The sequence below is a fragment of the Chiloscyllium plagiosum genome, chromosome 4, assembly GCF_004010195.1.
Source record: "Chiloscyllium plagiosum isolate BGI_BamShark_2017 chromosome 4, ASM401019v2, whole genome shotgun sequence".
NCBI classification, from domain to species: Eukaryota; Metazoa; Chordata; class Chondrichthyes; order Orectolobiformes; family Hemiscylliidae; genus Chiloscyllium; species Chiloscyllium plagiosum.
In genome coordinates this window covers 131966576-131990713 of record NC_057713.1, presented here as the reverse complement: position 1 = coordinate 131990713, position 24138 = coordinate 131966576, and the positions used below count along the sequence as shown (strand labels likewise).

Here is a 24138-nt window from a genome sequence, read left to right as displayed (position 1 = left end):
CACTCTGCTGAGGACATGCAGGTCCTGGGCCTCCTCCACCGCCACTCCCTCACCACCCAACGCCTGGAGGAAGAACGCCTCATCTTCTGCCTCGGAACACTTCAACCCCAGGGCATCAATGTGGACTTCACCAGTTTCCTCATTTCCCCTTCCCCCACCTTACGCCAGCTCCAACCTTCCAGTGCAGCACTGTCCCCATGACCTGTCCTACCTGCCAATCACCCTTCCCACCTATCCGCTCCACCATCCTCTCTGACCTATCACCTTCATCCCCACCCCATTCACCTATTGTACTCTTTGCTACCTTCTCCCCAGCCCCACCCCACCCCCCCTTATCTCTCCACCCTGGAGGCTTCCTGCCTCTATTCCTGCCCAAAATATTGATTTTCCTGCTCATCGGATGCTGCCTGACCTGCTGTGCTTTTCCAGCACCACTCTGGTCACTTTGTTCCAGTTTTGATCAAAGTGGCAACAAAAACAGAAATAAAGAGGGAGAAGATTAAATATGAGGGTAAGCTAGCCAGTGATATAAAAGGAAGACTATCAGAGTTTCTTTAGATATCTAAAAAGGGGAAAAAAAAAGGGAAAAGTGGACCTTGGGCCACCGGAAACGATGCTGAGAGATAATAATGGGGAACAAGGAAATGGCTGAAGAATTGAACAATTACTTCATGTCAGTCTTAATGGTGAAAGGTATGAGAAATATCCCAAAAATTCATGAGAGTGAGGGGGCAGAGCTGAGAATGGTGACCATCACCAAGGAGAAGGTGCTAGAAAAACTGAATGGCTTGAAGGTGGATAAAACATCTGGACCAGATGGACAACACCCCAGAGTTCTAAGGGAGATAGCTGAAGAGATAGTGCAGGCATTACTTGAAATCTTGCGGGAATCGCTAGAATCAGGGACAGTGCCGGAGGACTGGAAAATCGCTAATGTGAATCCCTGTTTATAAAGGGAGCAAGGTAAAAGGCAGAAAATTATAGATTGATTGGCCTAACCTCAAGTTGTGGGTAAGATCCTGGAATCCATTGTGAAGAATGAGATTTCTGAATACTTGGAAGTGTATGGTAAAATAGGGCAAAGTCAACTTGATTTCATAAAGGGGAGGTCATAACTGACAAATCTGTTAGAGTTCTTCGAGGAGGTAATGAGTAGGTTAGACTAGACTAAGGAGAGCCAATGGATGTTATCTACTTGGACTTCAAGAAGGCCTTTAACAAGGTGCTACACAGGAGGTTACTGAATAAGATAAGGGCCCATGGTGTTAGAAGCAAGGTGTTAGCGTTGTTACAAGTTTGGCTGTCTGGCAGAAAGCAGAGAGTGGGGATAAAAGGGTCCTCAGGACGGTGCCGGTGACAAGTGGTGTTCCACAAGGCTGTGTTGGGATCACAACTTTTCACTTTACACATTAACAATATAGGTGAAGGAACGGAGGGGATTGTGACTAAGTTTGCAGACGATACAAAGATGGGTGGAGGGGCAGGTAGCATTGAGGAGGTGGGGAAGCTGCAGAAGGATTTGGACAGGTTAGGAGAGTGGGCAAAGAAGCAGCAGATGGTGTACAATGTGCGAAAATGTGTGGTCATGCATCTTGGTAGGAAGGATAGAAGCATCTGCTATTTTCTAAATTGGGTGAAAATTCAGAAGTTGAAGTGCAAAGAGACAGGAGTTCTAGTCTAGGATTCTCTCAAGATAAACTTGCAGGTTGTATCAGTGATTCGGAAGACTAATGCAATGATGGCATTTATTTCAGAGAGGATTTGAATATAAAAGCAGGGATGTACTTCTGAGGCTCTATAAGGCTCTGGTCAGGCGACATTTGGAGTATCCTGCGCAGTTTTGGGCCCCATATCTCAGGGAGGATACACTGTCCCTGGAGTGTGTTCAGAGGCAGTTCACGAAAATAGTCCCAGGAATGAAAAGCTTAATCTATGAGGAACATTTGAGGACTCTGGGTCTATACTCGATGGAGTTTAGAATGATGAGGGGGGAATCTAATTGAAACACAGAATACTGAATGGTGTGGTCACTGTGAATGTTGGGAAGATGTTTCCATTGGTGGGAGAGACCAGGCGTCTAGATTAGAGTGGTGCTGGAAAAGCACAGCAGATCAGGCAGCATCCAAGGAGCAGGAAAATTGACGTTTCGGGCAAAAGCCCTTCATCTATTCCTGATGAAGGGCTTTTGCCCGAAACGTCGATTTTCCTGCTCCTCGGATGCTGCCTGACCTGCTGTGCTTTTCTAGCACCACTCTAATCTAGAATCTGGTTTCCAGCATCTGCAGTCCTTGTTTTTACCTAGGAGAGACTAGGATCCAAGGGCATAGTCTTAGAGAAAAGGGACGACCTTTTAGAATGGAGATAAAGAGAAACTTCTTCAGCCAGAGAGTGGTGAATCTATGGGATTCATTGCCACAGAAGGATGTGGAGGCCAGGTCAAGGAGTATATTTAAGACTGAGATAGGTAGGTTCTTGAATATCAAGGGGATAAAGGGTTATGGGGAGAAAGTGGGAGAATGGGGTTGAGAAACTTTTCAGGCATGATTGAATGGCAGAGCATACTCGATGGGCTGAATGGCCTAATTCCTGCTCCTATGTCTTATGGTCCAAAGTGCTTGGTGGAATATACTGCAGAGGAGTGTGAGGTTATTCATTTTGATCAGAAGAATAGGAAAGTAAAATTGTTTTTAAAAGACATGAAACTTGTAATGCTTGGAGACACTTGGGTGTACTCAAGCAAAGAACATAAATTAGCATGCAGGTACACAAATAATTAACCTTTATTGCAAGGGTTTGAAGTATAAAGAATCCTTGCTGCAATTATACAAGGCTTTTGTGATATGACTGTTATGAGCCCCAAAGAGAGAATTAACTTAACTTTCAAATTTCTAGTGAATGACAGAAATGCTCACATGACATGATTTCAGGTTTTAAGACTTGTGTTTTTAGGTTAATACTGAACAGTAAAATTGATCAAATACCATTTCAGTAGACTACTTATACAGAAAAGATCCACCATTTAAATTTGAAATTCACCAAATTACTCCATCTACACAAATTTAACTCTTAAGGAATACAAGGAAGATGAGGGAGATTTTGTTTTTGATTAAATTGGTAAATACCAGTGCACACACTTCTGCCTGTTGATTTGAAATCCCATAAAAGCCCTCAATTTGCTAAGATCCCATTGAGACAAATAACTTTTAAAAAAGAAACCCAAACCTTAGTAAATTACAGAAAATCACATGACAAGATTTTAGATTTTAATACTAACTCACTGAAACTGAAAGCAACACTGACTTCTTGATTTTCTAAGTCAGACAAAGGGGTACTGTTCAAAGTAAACCAGTCACAATTGTAGTGTACTTCAATATTAAAAACAGCCAAAGCAAATGTTTCACACTGACACATCATTAAATTCAAATTGAGAAGAATCCTTACGATACTGAATGCCTTTTGAAACTTGTCTATTTGTAAAAGAAAATCACATCATTTTACCAGTTATTTGAGTAGGCCACTTTTACTCTACACTACTGAAAGCATACTCAATTTAACCTTTAAAATGATTGAAATGTCCCCCTCATGGTCAAACTTTATTTAGTTTCTATTTAAGACACAATCTTCAGATATGGGCCAAAGTGATCCCTGAAACCTGTGGAGTCACTAGTCACAATCTGCTAACTTGATAATGTCATGTTTATCTACATTCTCTTTTTCCAGTCTGTTAACGTTTCCTCATAAATACATCACCCACCAACTCCAGTAACCCACATCATTTATACAATTTCCCTCCTTGCTTTTCCTTTACCAGCTGGATAATTTCTGATCCTTGAACAGGCTTTCATGGCAAGGGACAAATTGGATGAATTCCTCCATAGCTCAAGTAAAGTAAATTTTCCAACCTCATTTAAACACTCATGAACTAAGTCTCTTCAATCGGATTGCAGGCTCCCACCCCTTTTGCCTGGTGAACCGCTACCCTAATGGAAGGATACACCATCTCTGGAGACAATTTATCGAAGGCTCACTAATTGGTCACTTACGAAAGGTCAAGTAAATCAGATCTATGTTCTCCAGAGTTTAAGAGAATGGGAATGATGTCTTTGAAACATGCATATAAAATATATAAAAACTGTGACAGACCATTTCTGGTATCTCAGGGAATAATAGAGATTGGGTGGAAAAATGGAGCTGAACCCCAAGATCACATGTGCCCTCCCCACCCCACCAAAAAACACTCCCTGTACCAAGCACACAGATTCCCATTGACTTTAATTTTGCTTGATTTCTTTGATTCCACACTTGGTCCAATGCTTGATGTCAAGGGCAGTCACTCTCTCACTACACTTTTGGAATATAGTTCTATTGCCCTGTGTTTGAACCAAGAAAAAACGGAGATCTGGGGCTAAATGGCACTGGTGGAATCAAAACTGTGATCAGTTTAATGCTGAGTACTGAAACTGATTGTAATGTTGATGACACTTTCCATGACTTCACTGATGATCAAGGGTAGATAGGGTTGTAACTGGGTGGGTTGGATTTGTCCTGCTTTTTGTGGATAGGACACATCTGGACAATTTTCCACATTGCCAGGTAGATTGGGATGTTTGTGGTATTTGCCAGTAGTGAGGAGAGAGAGATGGAAAGTGTAGGTTTTACAGCTTAGATAGAGGGATGAATATCTGGGAACAATGGATTGCAGTTTCATAAGCAATCACTACAAAAATTAAAGTTGATTGTTCTGTAACTGCTTTATTGAATGCGCTGGTGTTTGTTTCTCTGTGTGCTTCTTGCTTTTTGTGTTGTTCTCTCTGCTTCATTGTCTCTTTTTCAGTCTCTCAAGTGTCAGCAATTAATGTCAACCATGATACACACACACTAACATTCTCACCTCTGAATCAGTTGGTTGCAGGTTCAAGTTGCACTCCTGAGACGTGAACACAGAAATCTGATCTAATATCCCAATGCAGCGCTGAGGAAGGTGTCATTGTTTGGATGAAATTTTTAACCAAAGCCCTGCCTGCTGTCTTAGATGGCATTATTTTGAACAGCAGGCAATTTATCCCTGATGCTCTGGTCAACATTTTTCTCCCAGTCGACACTAAAGAAAATATTGATTGCTGCCACATTGCTGCTTGTAGGACTTTCAGTGTACAGATAGTCTGCCACTTCTCATAGCACCTCAATAAATACTCTTCAGAAGTGCTTTATTTGTTGGAAGGCATTTTGAACGTGAAACATTGGAGTCTTTGTGAAACAAGTTACATATTAAAAGTCTATCTTTGTAAATAGTAAAACAGATAACTTGGAGGTATATATTTTCTTTCACAATTAAACTTTTGTTAAAACAAACACGCTAATTAATTTTGGGAAAGCTACTTTATCAGCATCCCCTTGTTTACAGAGTTTCTGAAACTCCCAAATTACAACTAATGGCAGCCTTTGGGTCCAAATTTGATCATTCATTCCAAAGCATCTTATGACATGCCCAGTGTAAAATCCAACTGTTTTCTTTAATTACTGCATGGGTTAAAGCTCCATTGTTATTGAAGAATCTGTCTCATGCATTGATTATCCTTTGGATAGCATTTCCTGCAAAAATTCCAAATCTGACAGCCATCTTGAATTCCTTATAGAGATATTTAATCAAGATATTCAGACATGTCACTACTGGAGCAGTTGGGACTTGAACCTAGACTATCTGGCCCAGAGGTAGGGACACTACCACTGCACGTCAAGGGCCCAGTATCTATTTAATTTCTGAAAACAGGTGAAATATCAGCTATTTCAGAATAGTATGGCCTTGAACTTCTTGTATTCCGTTTAATATACCAATTTATTCTCTTCACTCTCAATCATTTTATATATCTCTAATAGATCAGCTCAAATTACTTCAGTTTTTTTGTCCATTATTCAAACTTACATTACGGGGATACGCTGCATTTGTTTTGCTGCACTAACTTTATCGCCCCTTGTGTCACAGTAATTAGAATTGGTTGCAGTGCCAATGTCTGGCCATACCACTGTATTGTTGATTATGACTTCATCTGGCCTACTCTACTCTTCGCATTGGAGTTACTTTCCTCCGGTTCTTGAATTCTCTCATTTTGGTATCAAACTGAGCGCAAAGAGATCAAGCCAGAGTCCTGTGGCAGGGGCAGAAATCCAATAGGAAAGATTCAAACATCGAATTGCATGATTTTTAAAACTTTTCTTCGAGAAATTGTGTTACTGGCAATTGGCCATCATTAATCGCCTTAGAGAAGGATGGTGAACAACCTTCTTGATAGAGTAGCAAGTGTACCCAGAGAGTTTGGGAGGGAATTTCAAGATTTTGACCCAGTGACAGTGAAGAAACAGCAATTTTTGTTTCATCTCCGGGTGGAATGGGACTTGGAAGGGAACGTGCAGTTGGTTCCTATGCACCTGTTGCTTTGTTCTTTGGGATGATGGACATCACAAGTTTGGATGTGTCATAGAATCCTTGGTATGTTAAATTCATTGGGTGAGTGGTAACTGAAGTAGGCACGTTATGTGAAAATACTTGTGGACATTTACATTTTTTTTCCCATTTTTGGACCATTAATACAATGAATGTGAACTTAAGTGGTGCTGTCATTCAGGGGTGGCATGGGGTTTCCATGGATGCAAGGAGAAGCTGTCTGGCACCTGGGGGCAGAATAAGTGGCCATTGGTGCATGGGGATGGGTGGTGAAATCAAACAGGCAGAAGTCTACAGCACAGAGAAAAGGCCCTTTGGCCCATCAAGTCTCTGCCAGTCAAAAGCACCTATATATTCTAATCTCATTTTTCGGCACTCGGCCCATAGAGTTGTATACCTTGAAATGTGATGTAAATATATTAGCTGCAACCTGGTCAATGCAAACACTTTTTGTGTGTAGAAGTGTGTGCCAGTTAGCTTGATAAAAAACATTTTTTTGCTAACTTAATCCTGACGTCTTGTGCCAATTAAAATATTGTTGTAACTAGGAAAACAATGTTTTCATTGTGTGTTGTAGATTTAAATTTAATTGATAAATGATCAATTAATTTTAGAGGATATTGAAAATTATTTAATACTTATTTTACACAAGTCAACAGAAATAGAGTCACAGAGCATACATACTGTGCTGTACATACAGCACGGAAACAGACCCTTTGGTCCAACTTGTCCATGCCAACCAGATATCCCAACCCAATCTAGTCCCTCCAAACCATGCTACTAACTGGACATCAAATATAGGGATTGCTACATTTAAGAAGAATGAAAAATAAAGACCTGCTGGGTGCCCTGTTTTACAGAGATACAGCTCGACTGTGCCTTACAACCGGAGGGTTTCTCAGTTCACCGAATGGACTGCTTGGTATCCTCAGGCAAGTCAAGGAGCAGTGGGGTTGCCTCCTGATGCTTGGACGTGATGACTCATGCGAGTTACTGCTTGCTGGACCTAGAATATCTTACAGTAAAATGCCATTCCTACTACCTGCTACGTAAGTTCATTGCCGCTATTCTGTCAGCAGTTGATATCCCACCCTATGAGGAAGTGAAGAAATCATTTGGCAAAGTATAAAACATTACAAAAACAGTCTTGAGACAGAATACCCCGCAGCCTTGTTCATTGCAGCCGGTGACTTCAACCAGGCATACCTCAAAACAATTGCTACCAAAATACCATCAGCATGTTTCCTGTCCCACCAGAGGTTTGAACAGACTTGACCATTGCTATATAACCAAAGACGCCTCCTGCTCCATCCCCATCTGCATTTTGGAAAATCAGATCACAATGCTGTGCTCCTGCTCCCAGCTTACAAGCAGAAAATGAAGTGTGAAGATCCAGAACAGAGAGTAGAACAGTGTTGGTCTGAGGCAGTGGAAGGGTTTCGACAGGACTCCTTCAAGTCAGTGGACTGGTCCATATTCACGATCTCAGTAGCCAATCTAAACGGGTATACCACTATCATAGGGACTTCATTAGTAAGTGTGTAGAAGACGGTGTGCCAAAGAAGTTAATCTGAATGTTTCTCAACCAGAAACCATGGATGAACTGGGTGATCCACTCCCGACTGAAGTGCAGGTCTGAGGCTTAGAAATCGGGCAACCCTGACTGATACAGGAAATCCAGGTACCTTCATAAGGCCATCAGAGACACTAAGAGGCAATACCAAAATAAGCTTAAGATCCAGACTAACTACACAGATACCCACCATTTGTGGCAAGTCTTACATGACATACCAAGCTACAAAGTGAAGTTGAACAGAATCACAAGCAACAGTACATTCCTACCCAATGGGCTCAAAGCATTCTAACCTTAGTTTGAACAGAAGATCAGTAAAAAAAAATGTCATCTATCCCATGAGTCTTGGATGCACCTGTACCCACTGTCACTGCTGCAGACATTAGATCAGCCTTCTTGAGAATGAACCCATGGAGTGTGACTGGCCCAGATGGAGTCCTTGGCTGAGCACTCAGATCCTGTGCAGACCAGCTGGTGGGAGTATTCACATCTTTAACCTCTCCTTCCTAAGATCTTAAATCCTCACTGCTTCAAGAAGATCACTATCACTCTTTTGCCAAAGAAAATCATGCAGCATGCCTTAATCACTACTGCCTGGTTGCTGTGACCGCCATCATTATGAAGAGCTTTGAGAGGTTAGTCACGTCTCACATCAACTCCAGCCTAATAAATTGCCTTGTTCCTTTTCTATTCATCTTCTCGTGCAACAGGTCTACAGCAGATGTCATCTCCCTGGTCCTATATTCATCCCTGGAACATCTGAATAACAAGGATACCTACATCAGGCTCCTATTTATTGACTACAGTTCTGTCTTCAACACCATAATTTCAAACAAACTCAGCTCTGAACTCTTGAGAGTTAGGTCTCAGCTCCCCACTCTGTAACTGGATCGACTTCCAGACCAATAGACCGCAATCAGTCAAAATAGGAGACAAACACCTCCTCCAGCATAATCTTCAACATTGGTGTGCTGCAAGGCTGCATACTCAGCTCCCTGTTATGATCCTTATATACTCACGATTGTAAAGCCAAATTCTGCCCCAAGTCCATTCACAGGTTTGCTGACAACACCACCGCTGTTGGTTGGATCTCAAAACAATGACAAGACAGAGTAGAGCGAAGAGAATGAGTACTTAGTAGCATGTTGTAAAGATAACAATCTTTCCATCCATGTCAGCAAATCGAAGGAGCTGGTCATTGACTTCAGAAGTGGAGTGGAGGGCACACCTCTGTCTGCATCAATGGTGCCGAGGAGGAGATGGTCAAGAGTTTCTGGGAGTGATGATCATCAACAATCTGTCCTAGTCCACCCACGTTGGCGAGAAGTTTCTACTGTCTCAGGATGGTAAGGAAATTTGACATGTCCACAAGAACCCTTACCAATTTTTATAGATGTACCATAGAAAGTATCCTAACTGGATGGATCACAGTCTGGTGTGGTAACTGCTGTTCCCAAGATCACAAGAAACCACAAGAGTCATGAACACACCCAGTCCACCATGCAAACCAGTCTTCCATGCAGTTGGCTCCATCTATATTTCCTGCTGTCTTATGAAAACAACCAACATAATCAAAGACTCTTCCCACCCTGGTTATCCTCTCTACCAACCTCTTCCATTGGGTAAAAGATATAAAAGTTTGAACACACGTATTAGCACTGCTGCCTCACAGCGCCAGAGACCTGGGTTCAATTCCCACCTCAGGCGACTCTCTGTGTGGAGTTTGCACATTCTCCCCGTGTCTGCGTGGGTTTTTTCCAGGTCCTCCGGTTTCCTCCCACAATCCAAAAATGTGCAGGTTAGGTGAATTGGCTGTGCTAAATTGCCCGTAGTGTTAAATGTAGGGGAATGGATCTGGTTGGGTTGCGCTTCGACGGGTCAGTGTGGACTTGTTGGGCCGAAGGGCCTGTTTCCACACTGTAAGTAATCTAATCTAATAAAGAATTCAAGAACAGCTTCTTCTCCGCTGTTATCAGACTTCTGAACGGACCTCTGGAATGTTAATATTGATCTCTCTCTCTGCGCCTTCTCTGTAGCCGTAACACTATATTCCGCACTCTGTTCTGCTACCCTGGTGCACTTTATACGGTACGATCTGCCTGTAATGCACGCAAAACCTTTCACTCGATACTGGTGACCCCACAATTAATCAATGCCCTGAAAACCAAACAGTCACTTCTAATAAATAAATATTTTGTCCTTTAGCATCAGGAGACCCAGAACCCTTTGAACCACTTAGTTCTGCAATCTCCCTCCACATATATAGTCTATTGCTTTTCTGTTCTTCCAGACAAAGTGACCAAGTCCACATTTTCCCACATAATATTACATTTACTAAGTCTCTGCCCGCTTACTTGATTGTCAATATTCCCTTGCAAACTTTCTACTCCGTCTTGATAACTTACATTTTTAAATGTCATGGTGGAAACTACAAATTTAGCTTCGTACGTTTAGTTTTTTTAGAATCATAGAATTTTACAGTACAGAAGCAGGCCATTTGATTCATTGCGTCTGGACAGATTATTATGTAATTTTAGCATTAGTACAGAGAAAAACTAGAATGCTCCAATTCTACAGTGTAATGCAGTAAGTCAAGTACACAGTTTTTAAAATTTGCATTTTGGCTACAAGCACTATGGAAAAGAAAATGTTCTTGTCAACAAGGTAATACTGCTACAGAAAAGAATAACACTTTCTCACTGCATCATCACCTCAAATTAGATCAATTAAAAAAGGTACACAACTCACTGTTAGCAGACTTGATGAACTGAGTGTGTTCACCCAATACTTGTTCCACAGAAGTTCAAGCAGCTTCCGGTCTAAAGATGATTTAAAATAAGTAACTTCAAGGGCATAATACCTAAGCAAAAATAAATCATTCAGATTATAACATCAAATTAAAACATTTTCTTAATTATCTATAATCTGTAATAGTCTGATCAATGAATTTACAAGGCTTTGAGTTATGAGACTAATGGTACAAATTCTTCTTAATTCAATTGACTTGAAGCCTTTGATCTGTGGATTGTTGGAGACAGGTGTCTGACCCAAGAAGTGTGTCAGGACTCCACAAATGTTCCAATATACCAACATGCATGAAATCTGCCCAAGAAGTTTCAACCTCCAAGAAGCAATTCCCTTATCCACCAAACGTTTCTGTAAAAGTCTTCAATTCTGAATTAGAGTTGGAAATGTCAAGCAGTTCAAGAAGGCAGCTCACCATCATATTTTTCCTAACAGCAATTAAGGTGGCCCTATCCTATGAATGAACAAAACTAAAAGAAAACCCTGAGGTGACGCAATCAGATCTGCCACAGACCTGATCCCCAACTCCCATCTCAACCCTGCTCGACTCCTTGACACCAACATCAAAACTTTTCACCAATATTGATCCTGGAACTTTAAAATACCTTGCTACAGCCAGTGCAGTAAAAACAAGGCAACTTACTCCAACACTACAGCAGTAATGGATTACAGTCCGAATTTCTGGTGAAGCTGGGCTTGGAAGAGCCAACCAGAAGTGTAGAGCAGCAATAGGTACTGTGGACTGGCAATCTGATGACGGTTGTCATTTTGCAGAAGATCTAGGCAATTATTTCTAGTCTACTGTATTCTGGGAAGACCTGAACACAGCAGCTGATATTGACTTCCTGAGTTTCATGTTTTACAATGCATGTGCAATGCAATAAGCTGCGGTCGGTTTCAAATGAGTAATGCAGCAAACCCTGAAATCTTTGCAATCATCAGGTTCAAGAGAGACAGAAAAATACTCAAAACTAAATGAAGCACTTTTTCTGTAACCATTGCAAAGTTATCATTCATTGAAGAGCAGATGAATTTGAGACAAAAACTTCCTAGGTGGTGACTTACTGTTTGCAATGTACTCCAAAATCTTCTATTTTGTTAAGTGGAATGGTCTGGTATTCTGACGGACCTTCATCAGGTGGTTTATAACCCTAGAAAATAAAGTATATCATAGAACTTTTAAACATTTTTTTTAAAATTAAAATTACCTATGTTTGAAAATGATATAAAAGCTCTCAATTTAAAGAAAAGCTAGCAACCACAATCAAAATGAACACAACTTCAGCAGTAAGAGAATGATTCAAGCTCAGTCCTTTGCCTTCTTAATTCTTTTAATTTGTCCCTTATCTGATTCGTAATTTCTATTATCAGCTCCCAATTTCTAATTATCTTTATGTCATGAATCGGTCTCCAATATTCACCCTGACTTTCTCCACAACCTTGCTTGCTCAATCTCTTCTCTCCATTTTCTATTTCTCTGAAGCTGATGTCTGCCTCTCCCTTGATTTATTCTTTGACAACATCTGCATCTAAATTCTCATCAAAATTAACAGGGAGCATGTTGTCTACAAAGAAAAAAAACATAATTGGCCAATTAAGAAGCAGAGGAGAACCAAAATGAATGGCTGACAGACAGAGGACACAAAAGAAGTTCATTCATTACTTTGTTTCCTCTCAGTTGTTCCAATGTCTCCTGGTAAGCATTCCATTTTCCAACCCCTATAATTAAGCTCATCCAAACTGTTACAAATACAAATGCAATTACTTCCACCCACTCCAAATTCATCTATTACCAAAACTACTGACCTATTCTGTCTCCTGATTGAGCCTCAATTTCAAAATTCTCAACTTAGTTTTCAAATTGCTCACCATCTCAGAGTCTGTGTTTTTCCAATTCTGGCCTCATGTATCCTTGATTTTAATCACTCCACCAAAGAGAGGTATGCTTTTAGGTACCTAGATCCTAAACTCTGGAGCTCCCTTCCTAAAGATCCCCACATCTCCATTTCTCTTTCCTTTAACAGAAAGCTCATTAACAACATCTATTTGAATACATTTTTGGTTATTCCTCTGATATCTCCTGATAAGATGCAGTGTCACATTTTGTTTGTTAACACTCCTACAAAATGCCTTGGGAGAATTTATATTGATAACATCCGTATATAAATGCAAGTTGTTGTTGCAAGGCCAGGAGTAGTAGTTGGGTGGTAGAAGACAGTGAGCAGAAATTGTAAATACCAAGACAACAACTGGGAAAAGTCTCCAAAAGTATTGATGGTGCTGAGGCTAATAGGTACCTACAATATAAAGTTTGAGATACAGAGAGAGAGAAAGAAACTTAGATACTAAAGCAGGAGAGACCATCAAGGCCAAATCAAGCAATTTAGACTGCAGCAAGCATCTAAGTGACAGTTAAATTAGAAATTAAGATATTTAATGTAACAGCAGAATCAGAAGCCTGCAGGGAATCAAATTCAAAGCATTGTTCTATGGATCATTTATCTGTGCAATGGCAGTGACAACATTTATATACTGCTAGTGGGGTGGCTACAAATGCTAGACTTCTAGTTTGTGCTCCTAATACAATTTTTTCTAAAAAAAATAGCACAGCAGATTATTATTTCCTAGTTTACATTTATCTTGGGTTCTCTCCCGTTGTTCGAAGTGATGAGTCATTGAGCCACGTGGATTTGGAAGATCTGGCATTTGATCAGCAGTTTTTGCAGAGGCATAAAGACTGTAAGGGCATTACAGTTAGTCTCATTATCCAACAGGACAGTGCATATCCTCGCTTGTTCATTGACATAAGATTAGATTAGATTCCCTACAGTGTGGAAACAGGCCCTTCAGCCCATCAAGTCCACATTGACCCTCTGAAGAGTAACCCACTCAGACCCACTTCCCTCTGACTAATGCACCTAACACAATGGGCAATTTAGTATAGCCAATTCACCTGACCTGCACATCTTTGGCCTGTGGGAGGAAACTGGAACACCCGGAGGAAACACATGCAGACACGGGAATACTATGGGCAATTTAGTATAGCCAATTCACCTGACCTGCACATCTTTGGCCTGTGGGAGCAAACTGGAACACCCGGAGGAAACACATGCAGACACGGGGAGAATGTGCAAACTCCACACTGAGTCACCCGAGGCTGGAATTGAACCTGGAACATTGGTGCTGTGAGGCAGCAGTGCTAACCACTGAGCCACCGTGCCGCCTACTGAATGTTTCAGGGTTTTTTTTTTACAAAGCATGGCCAGGTGGGGCAAATGCAAAAGCCTATAATAACTAATGATTTCAGGAGAAGAAAATAAATCAATGTTAAAAAAAATTAGCAGAAAAAAAGTTACCTTAGGATATGTCCTGAAAGCCCCTAGGTTTACTTTTCCAGCAGATATAGTTCTTGTAGGGTCAATCTAAAACAATAAATCTTGATCAACATAACTATATAAATTATTCTCATCAACTTAAATTACCTTTAAAAAAAGCAAATGAAACATGAATAAATACTGCACATAAATAGTGTGTGTAACCATCTCCTAAATGTAATGCACATTATAAACCATCAATTTATTCCATCAAAATCAATTGAAATAGATACAATTATATGACCTATGAAATAATGAATTTAGAAGACTTCAAATATAATATGGAAAATTGAAAGCTCACTATCTTCTTACCCTTCCTTAGATCTCTCCCTCTTGGTAAAATCCCATCACATATTCAACCACCCCTACAATTCACTACAATATTTCTGCGACACTTGATTTGCTCAACTATACGCTCATTTTCATCTTTAATGCCCCAGACCCTAATAAACCATGACTTTCTTTCACATTTTCCATTTCCCCATATCCCTTTTCCCCTAAAATCGAAATTTGAATGTATTTATTTGACAATATGGTTATGACTTAGCCATTTGCTGCCAGATTTGCATCTTTAAATGAAAATATAACCCTTGGATGATTTATTGCAAGTTACCTACTTAAAACCCTCTATGTCTCCTTCACCCTCACATCAAATAGATGCAAGGAACCCACAGACTACTTTGACATGAAGATAAAGTCTTCTGATCAGCTGACGCTTCTCTCCCTTGCACTTATCCACTTCGCCAAGCTTCTTCTACAGTTCCCTGCTGCCCTTATATTGAGCTCACAGCTTTCTAAATTTTTCCTTCATTGCTCTACATTCCAATTCAAATGCATCTTCCCCATGAGACATCATCTGCTCCTTCAACTGTATTCCCATTAAACTGCTAAGCGCTCAACTCCCATTCCTAATCTCTGTGCTAACAGATATTGCTAACAGTTCTGTCTCTTTAGGTGCTGCTCCTCTCTGCTCCAAACTTTTTAACACCATTCTCCTCAAAAAGCTAACCCTTAACCCCATCATCCTTCTAAATTATTGACCCAGCAATCTCCCATTTCTCTCCAAAGAACTTGAATATACTCCAATGCCCATTTTTCCTGGAATTCCATGTTTGAGTTCCTCAAGTCAGATTCCTGACCTGTTAAAGAAATGAAATAAATGGTAAAAATAATGACTGCAGATGCTGTATTCCTGATGAAGATCTTTTGCCCGAAACATCGATTTTCCTGCTCCTTGGATGCTGCCTGAACTGCTGTGCTATTCCAACACCACTCTACTCCAGAACTTGAAAATCATAAGTGACAGCCTTGCTAGTTGTGAAAAAGGAAAACGTTCCCTCATCATTGTTCTCAACCTGCTACAGACATTGACCACACGAGCCTCCCAGACATCACTCCAGCTACATGAAAATGCAATTGCTGGGCTTCATTCTTAACTATCTTGTTGTTGTCAGTGTAACACTTGCAGTCATTTCTCCCGATTTCTATTATTTTCCTCCTGTTCCTGAAGGATTTATTCTTGGCTCCCTATTTCTTATTCATATGCAAGCCTTTGGCGATATAATGTGTAATCATAGCTGTGCTCCCAAATACGCTGATGACATCTAACATTAACTTTACCACCATCACCTTGCACAACACCTTCTCTGTTGCTGAATTATCAGGCTGATTTTCCAACATTCATTACTGGATGAACAGAAATTTCTTCCATTGCTGGAAAGTCATTGTTTTGATCTTGTAAATGGAAATCCAGCAATTAAAAGGTACATTTGACAGCCAAGGACACAAATGCAGAATTATTCCGAGCACTAATAATAGGAAACCCATGAGGAGTAAAACAAGACAATGAACGCATGCTTTGAGTCAAGATACAGGAGGAAGATATGATCGTTTAGGATTAGGATTAGATCTACAGTAGGTATATCCTGGGCAGAAGGACCCCATCTGGGGTGGAATTGATAGCTTCACTGTCGGATTAAGTCATGTGGTGGAGAAATGTTTTACATTGTTAGAACAACTTTGGTATGGGAAGGGTGAGTAGTGGAAGAAAACAATGAGAAAGAAGAAAGAAAGTAAAAACAGCCAGAGAAAAATTAAGGAAAGCCAGAAGAGAAAAAATAGAATTAAACCGAGTAAGACTGCACTGAACAGGTAGTTTTAAATCTGTACATTTTGCGAATACAATTGGTTAGTCAAAGGCACCCATTACTTTTGTGGTGTACAATAACATTCACACACATTATTTAGGTTATAGCGAGGACCAAAAATTAAATATTCCTGGCTTCAGAATGAGAGAAACAAAGACATTGAAAACAAAACAGATAATATACTAAAAAGGAAATAAATATAGTAGAGGGATAGGAGAACTCTTTGAGAACATGTGCAGGTATAATGAGCTAAATATGTTTTCTTGCGATAATTTTATATAGGTAAAGTTAAATATTGAATATTTCAAGATTAAATAAGTTAAACTGAACAAACAAAAGTCCAGTTACAGCTTAAGTGATCAATGTGAACCATGAGTTGTTAGGAAAATCAAGCCATTCTGAAGCCAGTGAATATGATATGTAATTCACTCATTTTGAAATTGTACACTTCAATATTTTGGGGGAAACAAATGTCAACATTTATAGTGTACCTACCACAACTGCTACAAATGGTTCCTGAAACTGTTGATTTAACATCTGAGTACTAACATCGATTCCTGAAAGCCAGCATCCATAACCTGGGTGACTGTGATACCAGCCAATTGCATTTTCAAGACGGCCAACCTAAGGCAATTGGAAAATAAAATTAAAAACGGACAAAATTTGAAAAGCAAGAATAAAGTTTAGATTGCAAACCTAAAAATAGAAAAAAACCCACAAATTTTGTTTTCAACTGAATATGCCTCACAACAATACAAGCAAAAATGTTGAGAACTTTTTTTTAAAAAGAGACAACCATAAAAATTGCAGTTGCTATGATTTGAAACAAAAAAAAGCTTTGTAAAAGATGCACTAGGATTTCAGATGTAGATTTCCAATTAAAACAAGATAAACATTGTATAGCTTAAATGTAAACTCAATTCTCACAACAGAAGCTGTGGTGCTTTTAATAAATTCAAATTCAACTGTACTGCCTTATAAAATACAGTGATATGATCCATTGTTGCCATTTTCAAAATTTCTAATCGTAAATGATGACAGTAGGCTTGAAGCAGGTGGGGAGTGTGATTGGATGATGAAGCTCAACTAATATTTGCAGCTGATAGCAAATTATTCTTGGCTTTATAACTGTTTCTGTACTTCAGTTCACTCAATCCAATAATCAGATGCAGCAGTTTCTTCACATCATACTCCTGGAATGGCTAAGCAACATGCATTGTGAAAACTCTTCTTGCCTTTTTTTTGAATCAATGTTATTTGCTGTAATTCTTTCTAATTGATTTTCACAATTTGGTTCCAATAAGACTACACAATTTTAGAAGATATTGCTTAAGCCAAAGATATTTTAGCTCATCAGTAATTATCAAAGCTGAATAGCACCACCTGCTGGCTTACCAAAGCACCTTCTCTTTCTGCTTGAGAAAGAAAAGAAATTCTTGAACTGTTTGATCTACCATTAAATTCCTAGCATGCTGAGTTTATGGATGCATTTCTAGTTGTACATGAGATGTATACCAAATACCTTTAGGTATATCACCACCACAGTTTAAATAGAACTCAAGGTTTGTTAGGTACAACCTACCCTTCACAAAACTGTGTTGACTATCCCTAATCAATTTATTCCTTTCTAGATGATTATAAATCCTATTTCCTATAAGCTCTTCCAACGCTTTATCCACAACCGAAGTAAGGCTCACTAGTCTATAATTACAGGGGTTGTCCATACTCCCCTTCTTGAACAAGGGGACAACATTTGCTATCCTCCAGTCTTCTGGCACTATTCCTGTAGACAACGATTTGGAGTGCCGGTGTTGGACTGGGGTGTACAAAGTTAAAAATCATACAACACCAGGTTATAGCCCATCAGGTTTAATTGGAAGCACTAGCTTTCGGAGTGGCGCTCCAAAAGCTAGTGCTTCCAATTAAACCTGTTGGACTATAACCTGGTGTTGTATGATTTTAACCCTGTAGACAATGACGACATAAAGATCCAAGCCAAGGGTTCGGCAATCGCCTCCCTAGCTTCCCAAAGAATCCTAGGATAAATCCCATCTGGCTCAGGGATTTATCTACATTTACACTTTCCAGAATTGCTAACATCCTTCTTAGGAACCTCAATCCCATCTAGTCTTATAGCCTGTATCTCAGTATTCTCGTTGACAACATTGTCATTTTCCAGTGTGAATACTGGCAAAAAATATTCATTTACTGCTTCTCCTACCTCCTCGGACACCACACACAACTTCCTACTACTATCCCCACTCTCCTCCCATTTCCCATTCCCCCCCCCCACACTCTCCCTCCCATGCCTCCCCACATTCTCCGTCCCATTTGGGTAATGCAACCATCCAAATATATTACTTCACTTACTCAGCAGTCCCTTGTCTACTCCTGTTCAGTGTGCCCTCCTATTCCGGAGGCAAGGTTTTAAAGTAGTCACAGGACTGAGCAGACTTTGTTAAGTCCATACATGCATCTTTCAGAAGAGTGAACACCTTTAAGCAAATCCACCAATTATGTGATTAAAGATCATTTAATGGTTAAATGCAACAGTGCAAATATGAGTTTTTTGTTTGTGTTTCAAACTCTTACTTTGGTATAGAAATTTCAGAGAGAGAAAAAAAATTAATTCTATAAAAATTTTGGAAGAGATTTGCAAGAAGCCAGTGACCAGATTAGCAGAGTGACGTGCTCACATGAGCAAGTGCCAATAAAAATATAAACAGAGGAAACTTGTATCTTCAGAATTGGAAAAAGTTTGCAATTATCATGACAAAAACATAATCACAGAAATATGTGTACACAGTTTAAAAGTTTACACTAAAATGTAGACAGATACTTAAGTTACAAAAAATAGTTTTAAAAGACGTGGAAACAAACAACTTTTTTGCATTAGCAACATATTCTTAAACTGTACCGTTTGACTATCAGCACTCTAAGAAACTGGAATAATTTTGGAAGTTGAAAAAATCTGTAAAATTATTTAACATACCTGTTTAGCATTCTCTATATAGGCAGCCATATATTCATATGCAGCAGCTTGAGCATTGACTCTTGTTTCTGTCCCTTCCACAGGGAGAGCAAAACTGTCCATTATGATCATTGTTTCACCATCCACTTTACCCAACATTAAGCCCATCACTTCTAGATTTCCACCTGACCTGGCATGCATCACCATCTTCAAAAGTGCAAGAGCTGAGATTTTGCAGTATTTGAAGTAATGATGACTAAAAAGAATATATTACAATAATTACAAAAATATAGCATTTTGCCTTGTTGCTACAGTCATAAGATTAATACATTTACACTAAAATCTTAGAAATTCAAATGTCAATGGATAGAAAACAACATCTTAAATCATGCAATATACATAAAAGTTACCAATATTATTCAGGATATTAAATCTATAAAGATTATTGCTAACATGAAAAACAATAAAACATGGCTTATTCATTAGGTAGATAAACTATATATAAGCAAAGTCCAGCAAATAGCTATTTACAGGGACAGTTTTTGATAGTGCTGGTGAAGGGAAAAACATAACTACAACTGGGAGAACTCGCTGCTCTTCCTTCTTCATGCGCATTGGGCAGATGGATGGGAAATAAGTTAACTTCTCAAACAATGCTAAACTCCTTCAGTACTACAATGAAAAAAAAATTGTACTTTAGTCCATGGGGTAGGGGTGGGGTGAGCACAGACAGTGTTATCCCATACAATAGCTATTAGCAATCAGTCATTGCTCGGTGGCAAGGACTCTGGCATCACAATCAGAAGAAAATGGTTTCACATCACAGAACATAAATTACTAGATGAGGCATTAAAACGGTCCATCTTCCTTTCAGGAGGTGTGAAAGATCCCACGGTAATATACAATTGCAGGAATGTTTCTCTCACATTTATCCATCGATCAACATAGAAAAGTACATCATCCAGTTTTTTGGGTTATGATTTTTTGTGAACTTGCTGCGTGCAAACAAACTGCATGCATTAGAAGAATGATTACACTTCAAAAGGTGCTTCAACAATGGTAGCATACTTTGGGGAATGCTGAAGTCATGAATATCACTGAATGAATGCAATCTTTCTTTCTTACGCTGTGTGACTGAAAATAACTAATCAGGTAAATTGTCTGACTTTCAAGTTCAAAGTGTGCATATAACTGCTATACGTTGGTTCACTGGTTTAAAAAAAATAGCCAGTGCAATCCTTGTGCAACTGGAATGATTTACCTCCCTGGTTACTGAATGATGGTCAATGTAAATATGTTATCAAACAGTATTTCTTACTGTGAAAAATTGACTGTCTAAGTTTGTGAAAAGGGAGTATGATTGCATCAAGTCATTACTGCAATAATCTTACGTTTTCTTATTCAGTTGAGTTCAAGTAAATGACATAAAAACAGCATTTCTTCTGCAACTGGATGAGGGACGTAGGAAAAGGAATAGGCATTCAGCATGTTGAGCTTGACCTGCCATTCAACATGATCACAACTGATCAAACACTTCAACACCACTCTATCCAATAACCCTCACGTCAAATATTTATCAATCTTTACTTTAAATATATTCAAAGACTGAGCCTCTGCAGCCCAAAATTCCAAAGATTCACAAACACTCTGATTAAAGAATTTCTCCCAAATTTCATCTTATTTTTAAATTGTACCTGGCTCTAGATTCCCTAATCAGGGAAAAATCATAGGTGCAGCTATCATGTCTATCACTTTAAAATTATAATGGGATCACTTCTCATTCTTCGATACTTCAGTGAGTAGAGTCCCCACCTGTTTAGCCTTTGTTTATAAGACAATCCCTCCATACCAGGGATCATCTGAGTGAATCTTCTCCAAACTATCTCAAATGAAACAATATCTTTCCTTAGATAAGGGGACCAAAATTGCTCACATTACTCCAGATTGGTCTCACCAGCACCTTTTATGTTTGCAGTAAAGCTTCCCTATTCTCACACTCTAAAACCCCTTAATATTCCATTAGCGTTCCTGATTACCTGCTGCACCAGTGGGCTACCTTTCTGTATTTCATGCACAAATACCCTTGTCCCTTTATGTTATAGATTTCTGCAGCTTTCTTCCTTTTAAATACACAGTCCTTTTGTTCTTCTTTCCAAAATTAACAACTTCACATATTCCTATATCATTCTCCATTTGTCAACTTTCTACCTACTTAATTAGCTCTCAATACCTCTCTGTAAACTGTTTGTATTCCCTTCACTACTTGCTTTTCCACTTAGTTTTAAAGTTGTTTGCAAGTTTGGCTCAAGTCAAAGTGTCAGACAGCATGAAAACAGAGCTGAAAATGTGTTGCTGGAAAAGCGCAGCAGGTCAGGCAGCATCCAAGGAACAGGAGAATCGACGTTTCGCTTTTCCAGCAACACATTTTCAGCTCTGATCTTCAGCATCTGCAGTCCTCACTTTCTCCAGCATGGAAACAGACTCTTGTATGACAAACAGTTCACAGAATTGAGAGTTTTCCAGAACAAGATGTCAAGAAACCAATTTAGCTGGGCTGAACCTCCAGTTCTTTTCCAGAGCCTCTCAAATATTTTCCCTTCAGATACTAGTCAAATTCAATGTGAAATATCTAATCAAATCTGCTTTCACCACTCTGTCAAACAGCACATTCCAGATCACAACCACTCAATGAGTAAAACCTTTATCTCATGTCATCATTGCTCCTTTTGTCAATCAATTGTATCCTGTGGTTCTCAACCCTTTCTGCAATGTTAAAATTTCTCATTATCTTGTTATTTCATTATTGAGCCCTGTTATCAAATCTGATCAAAGCAAGATGGGAGACACTGACAGGCTGGTTAGAAAGTATAATCAAAGTCTTTGGATGAGCAGGTTTGCTATTCAGCACCAAGACAGAAATAAATGTGTTCACTCAGGATTGTCTCTCTTTGGAATTCTCCACCCAGACTGATGCTAGTAATCATATGGTGAATATATATGGTTAAAACTAGTCAATTTCTGTGCAGTTTTGTAATCAATGGAAAGAGATATGCCTGTAAGTAGAGTTGTCGTACAAGGTGACCTATGATCTTATAGAACAGGTTTGAAGGGCAGAATAGCTGGCCTGTCTTATGCTCCTGTATGTCTTTTATTGGCTACTAAGAATAATCAGACACTTGCAGAGCACTAAAGTCAGTCTGGCAGTATCTGTGGAGAGAAAGCAACGTCAATAATGTTTCGCATCCACGCTGAACTCGTAACACTGATTCTATGCCTTCTCTCCACGGTAGCTGCCACGCCTGCTGAGTTTCTCCAGCTACTTCTGTTTCAGATTTCCGAAATCTGCAGTACTTTTGCTAAAGTCGGGCCTTGACGGAAAAGTTTAGGGCGTTTACTTTTAATACTCTAAAACAGGGGAGGGGTGTTAAAATTACAAATGGTGATTACAAGCAAACAACTCTTTCCCTTTGTATTAGATATTTACCCCAAAGCACTTGCTGACAACGTTGCTAATAATAACTGACTGGGCTGCTGCTTTTGGACATAATTGTTCTGTATAACGATGTAACAAAGGTCGGGCCTACCAAAGGGTCTCAATAACTGCTCCTCTGATTCTGTCACAGACTTACTCTTTAGTCCAGGGTTTCGCCGCCAGGATTTCTTGCTGTTGCTTTTTGTCGTATTTGTAGATTTCGTCGATGCTCTGAACTTCCTGCATGTTATTCGCCAGCTCCCAGGTCTTCTGCGCGATATTACCACTCGCGCCAGCCATCTCCTCCCTTACACCTGCCGCCTCCTCCTCCTCCTCCTCACCGGGTTTGAAGGTTCACCTCCAAATACCGAGCGAGCCGTCAGCGGCCTCGGGCCTCGGGCCTCAGGCCTCGGCCCAGGCCCTCTCCCAGCGGCGACACCACCCACTGCCCTGACCCCCGGGGAGCAAAATCAGTCTCAGGCCAAAAGCAACCCAAGCGAGTCAAATGACAAATGTCGCCAGGCATAGGTTGTCAAAGCGCCGCGTTCCGATTTTATTTTGTCCAACAGCAGGTTCAGGGGGGGACTGGATATTTCTGTCTCTGTCCGTCAGCGAGTGAACCGCCCTCTACAGGAGGAGAGCGGAACAACCGACGGGCTTTGTGACTGTGACGATCAGCTGACACACTCAATGCAGTAGCCCATGTTGATGTGGTCCCCCTCCATAATTTTCATGGATAAGTTACACTGCTCTGGTGAACCTGAGGAATTCACCACCCCTGAGTGCAGTGGACGCCCCGCATTCAATAAACTTAAGGAGGAGATTGATTTTAAAAATGATCTATCGTATGTTGAAGAGTTATAGGGTTGGGTCGGGGAGTCCAGAACTAGAGGGCATAGATGTGTACAGCATGGAAACAGACACTTCGGTCCAACCCGTCCATGCCGACCAGATATCCCAACCCAATCTAGTCCTACCTGCCAGCACCCGGCCCATATCCCTCCAAACCCTTCCTATTCATATACCCATCCAGATGCTTTTCCATGCCATAATTTTGTAAACCTCTATAAGGTCACCCCTCAGCCTCCGATGCTCCAGGGAAAACAGCCCCAGCCTGTTCAGCCTCTCCCTGTAGCTCAGATCCTCCAATCCTGGCAACATCCTTGTAAATTTTTTCTGAACCCTTTCAAGTTTCACAACATCTTTCCAATAGGAAGGAGACCAGAATTGCATGCAATATTCCACCTCCCAACTCCTGTACTCAGTACTCTGACCAATAAAGGAAAGCATACTAAACGCCTTCTTCACTATCCTATCTACCTGCGACTCCACTTTCAAGGAGCTGTGAACCTGC

At 40.0% G+C, this 24138-nt stretch overlaps 1 protein-coding gene across 1 annotated transcript in view; it reads right to left on the bottom strand.

Annotated features, from left to right (window-relative positions):
* cops5 (COP9 signalosome subunit 5) overlaps positions 1-23423 on the bottom strand; it is a 28413-nt gene extending 4990 nt beyond the window's left edge. Inside the window, exons 1-6 of the mRNA XM_043689247.1 lie at positions 22942-23423; positions 19334-19568; positions 16837-16965; positions 14177-14242; positions 11886-11971; positions 10764-10875 (exon numbers count right to left, since the gene is read on the bottom strand). Of these exons, the coding sequence (XP_043545182.1) occupies positions 10764-10875; positions 11886-11971; positions 14177-14242; positions 16837-16965; positions 19334-19568; positions 22942-23084 (771 nt within the window). The 5' untranslated portion in view covers positions 23085-23423. The remainder of the gene's footprint in view (positions 1-10763; positions 10876-11885; positions 11972-14176; positions 14243-16836; positions 16966-19333; positions 19569-22941) is intronic.
* Between the last annotated feature and the right edge of the window lie 715 nt (positions 23424-24138).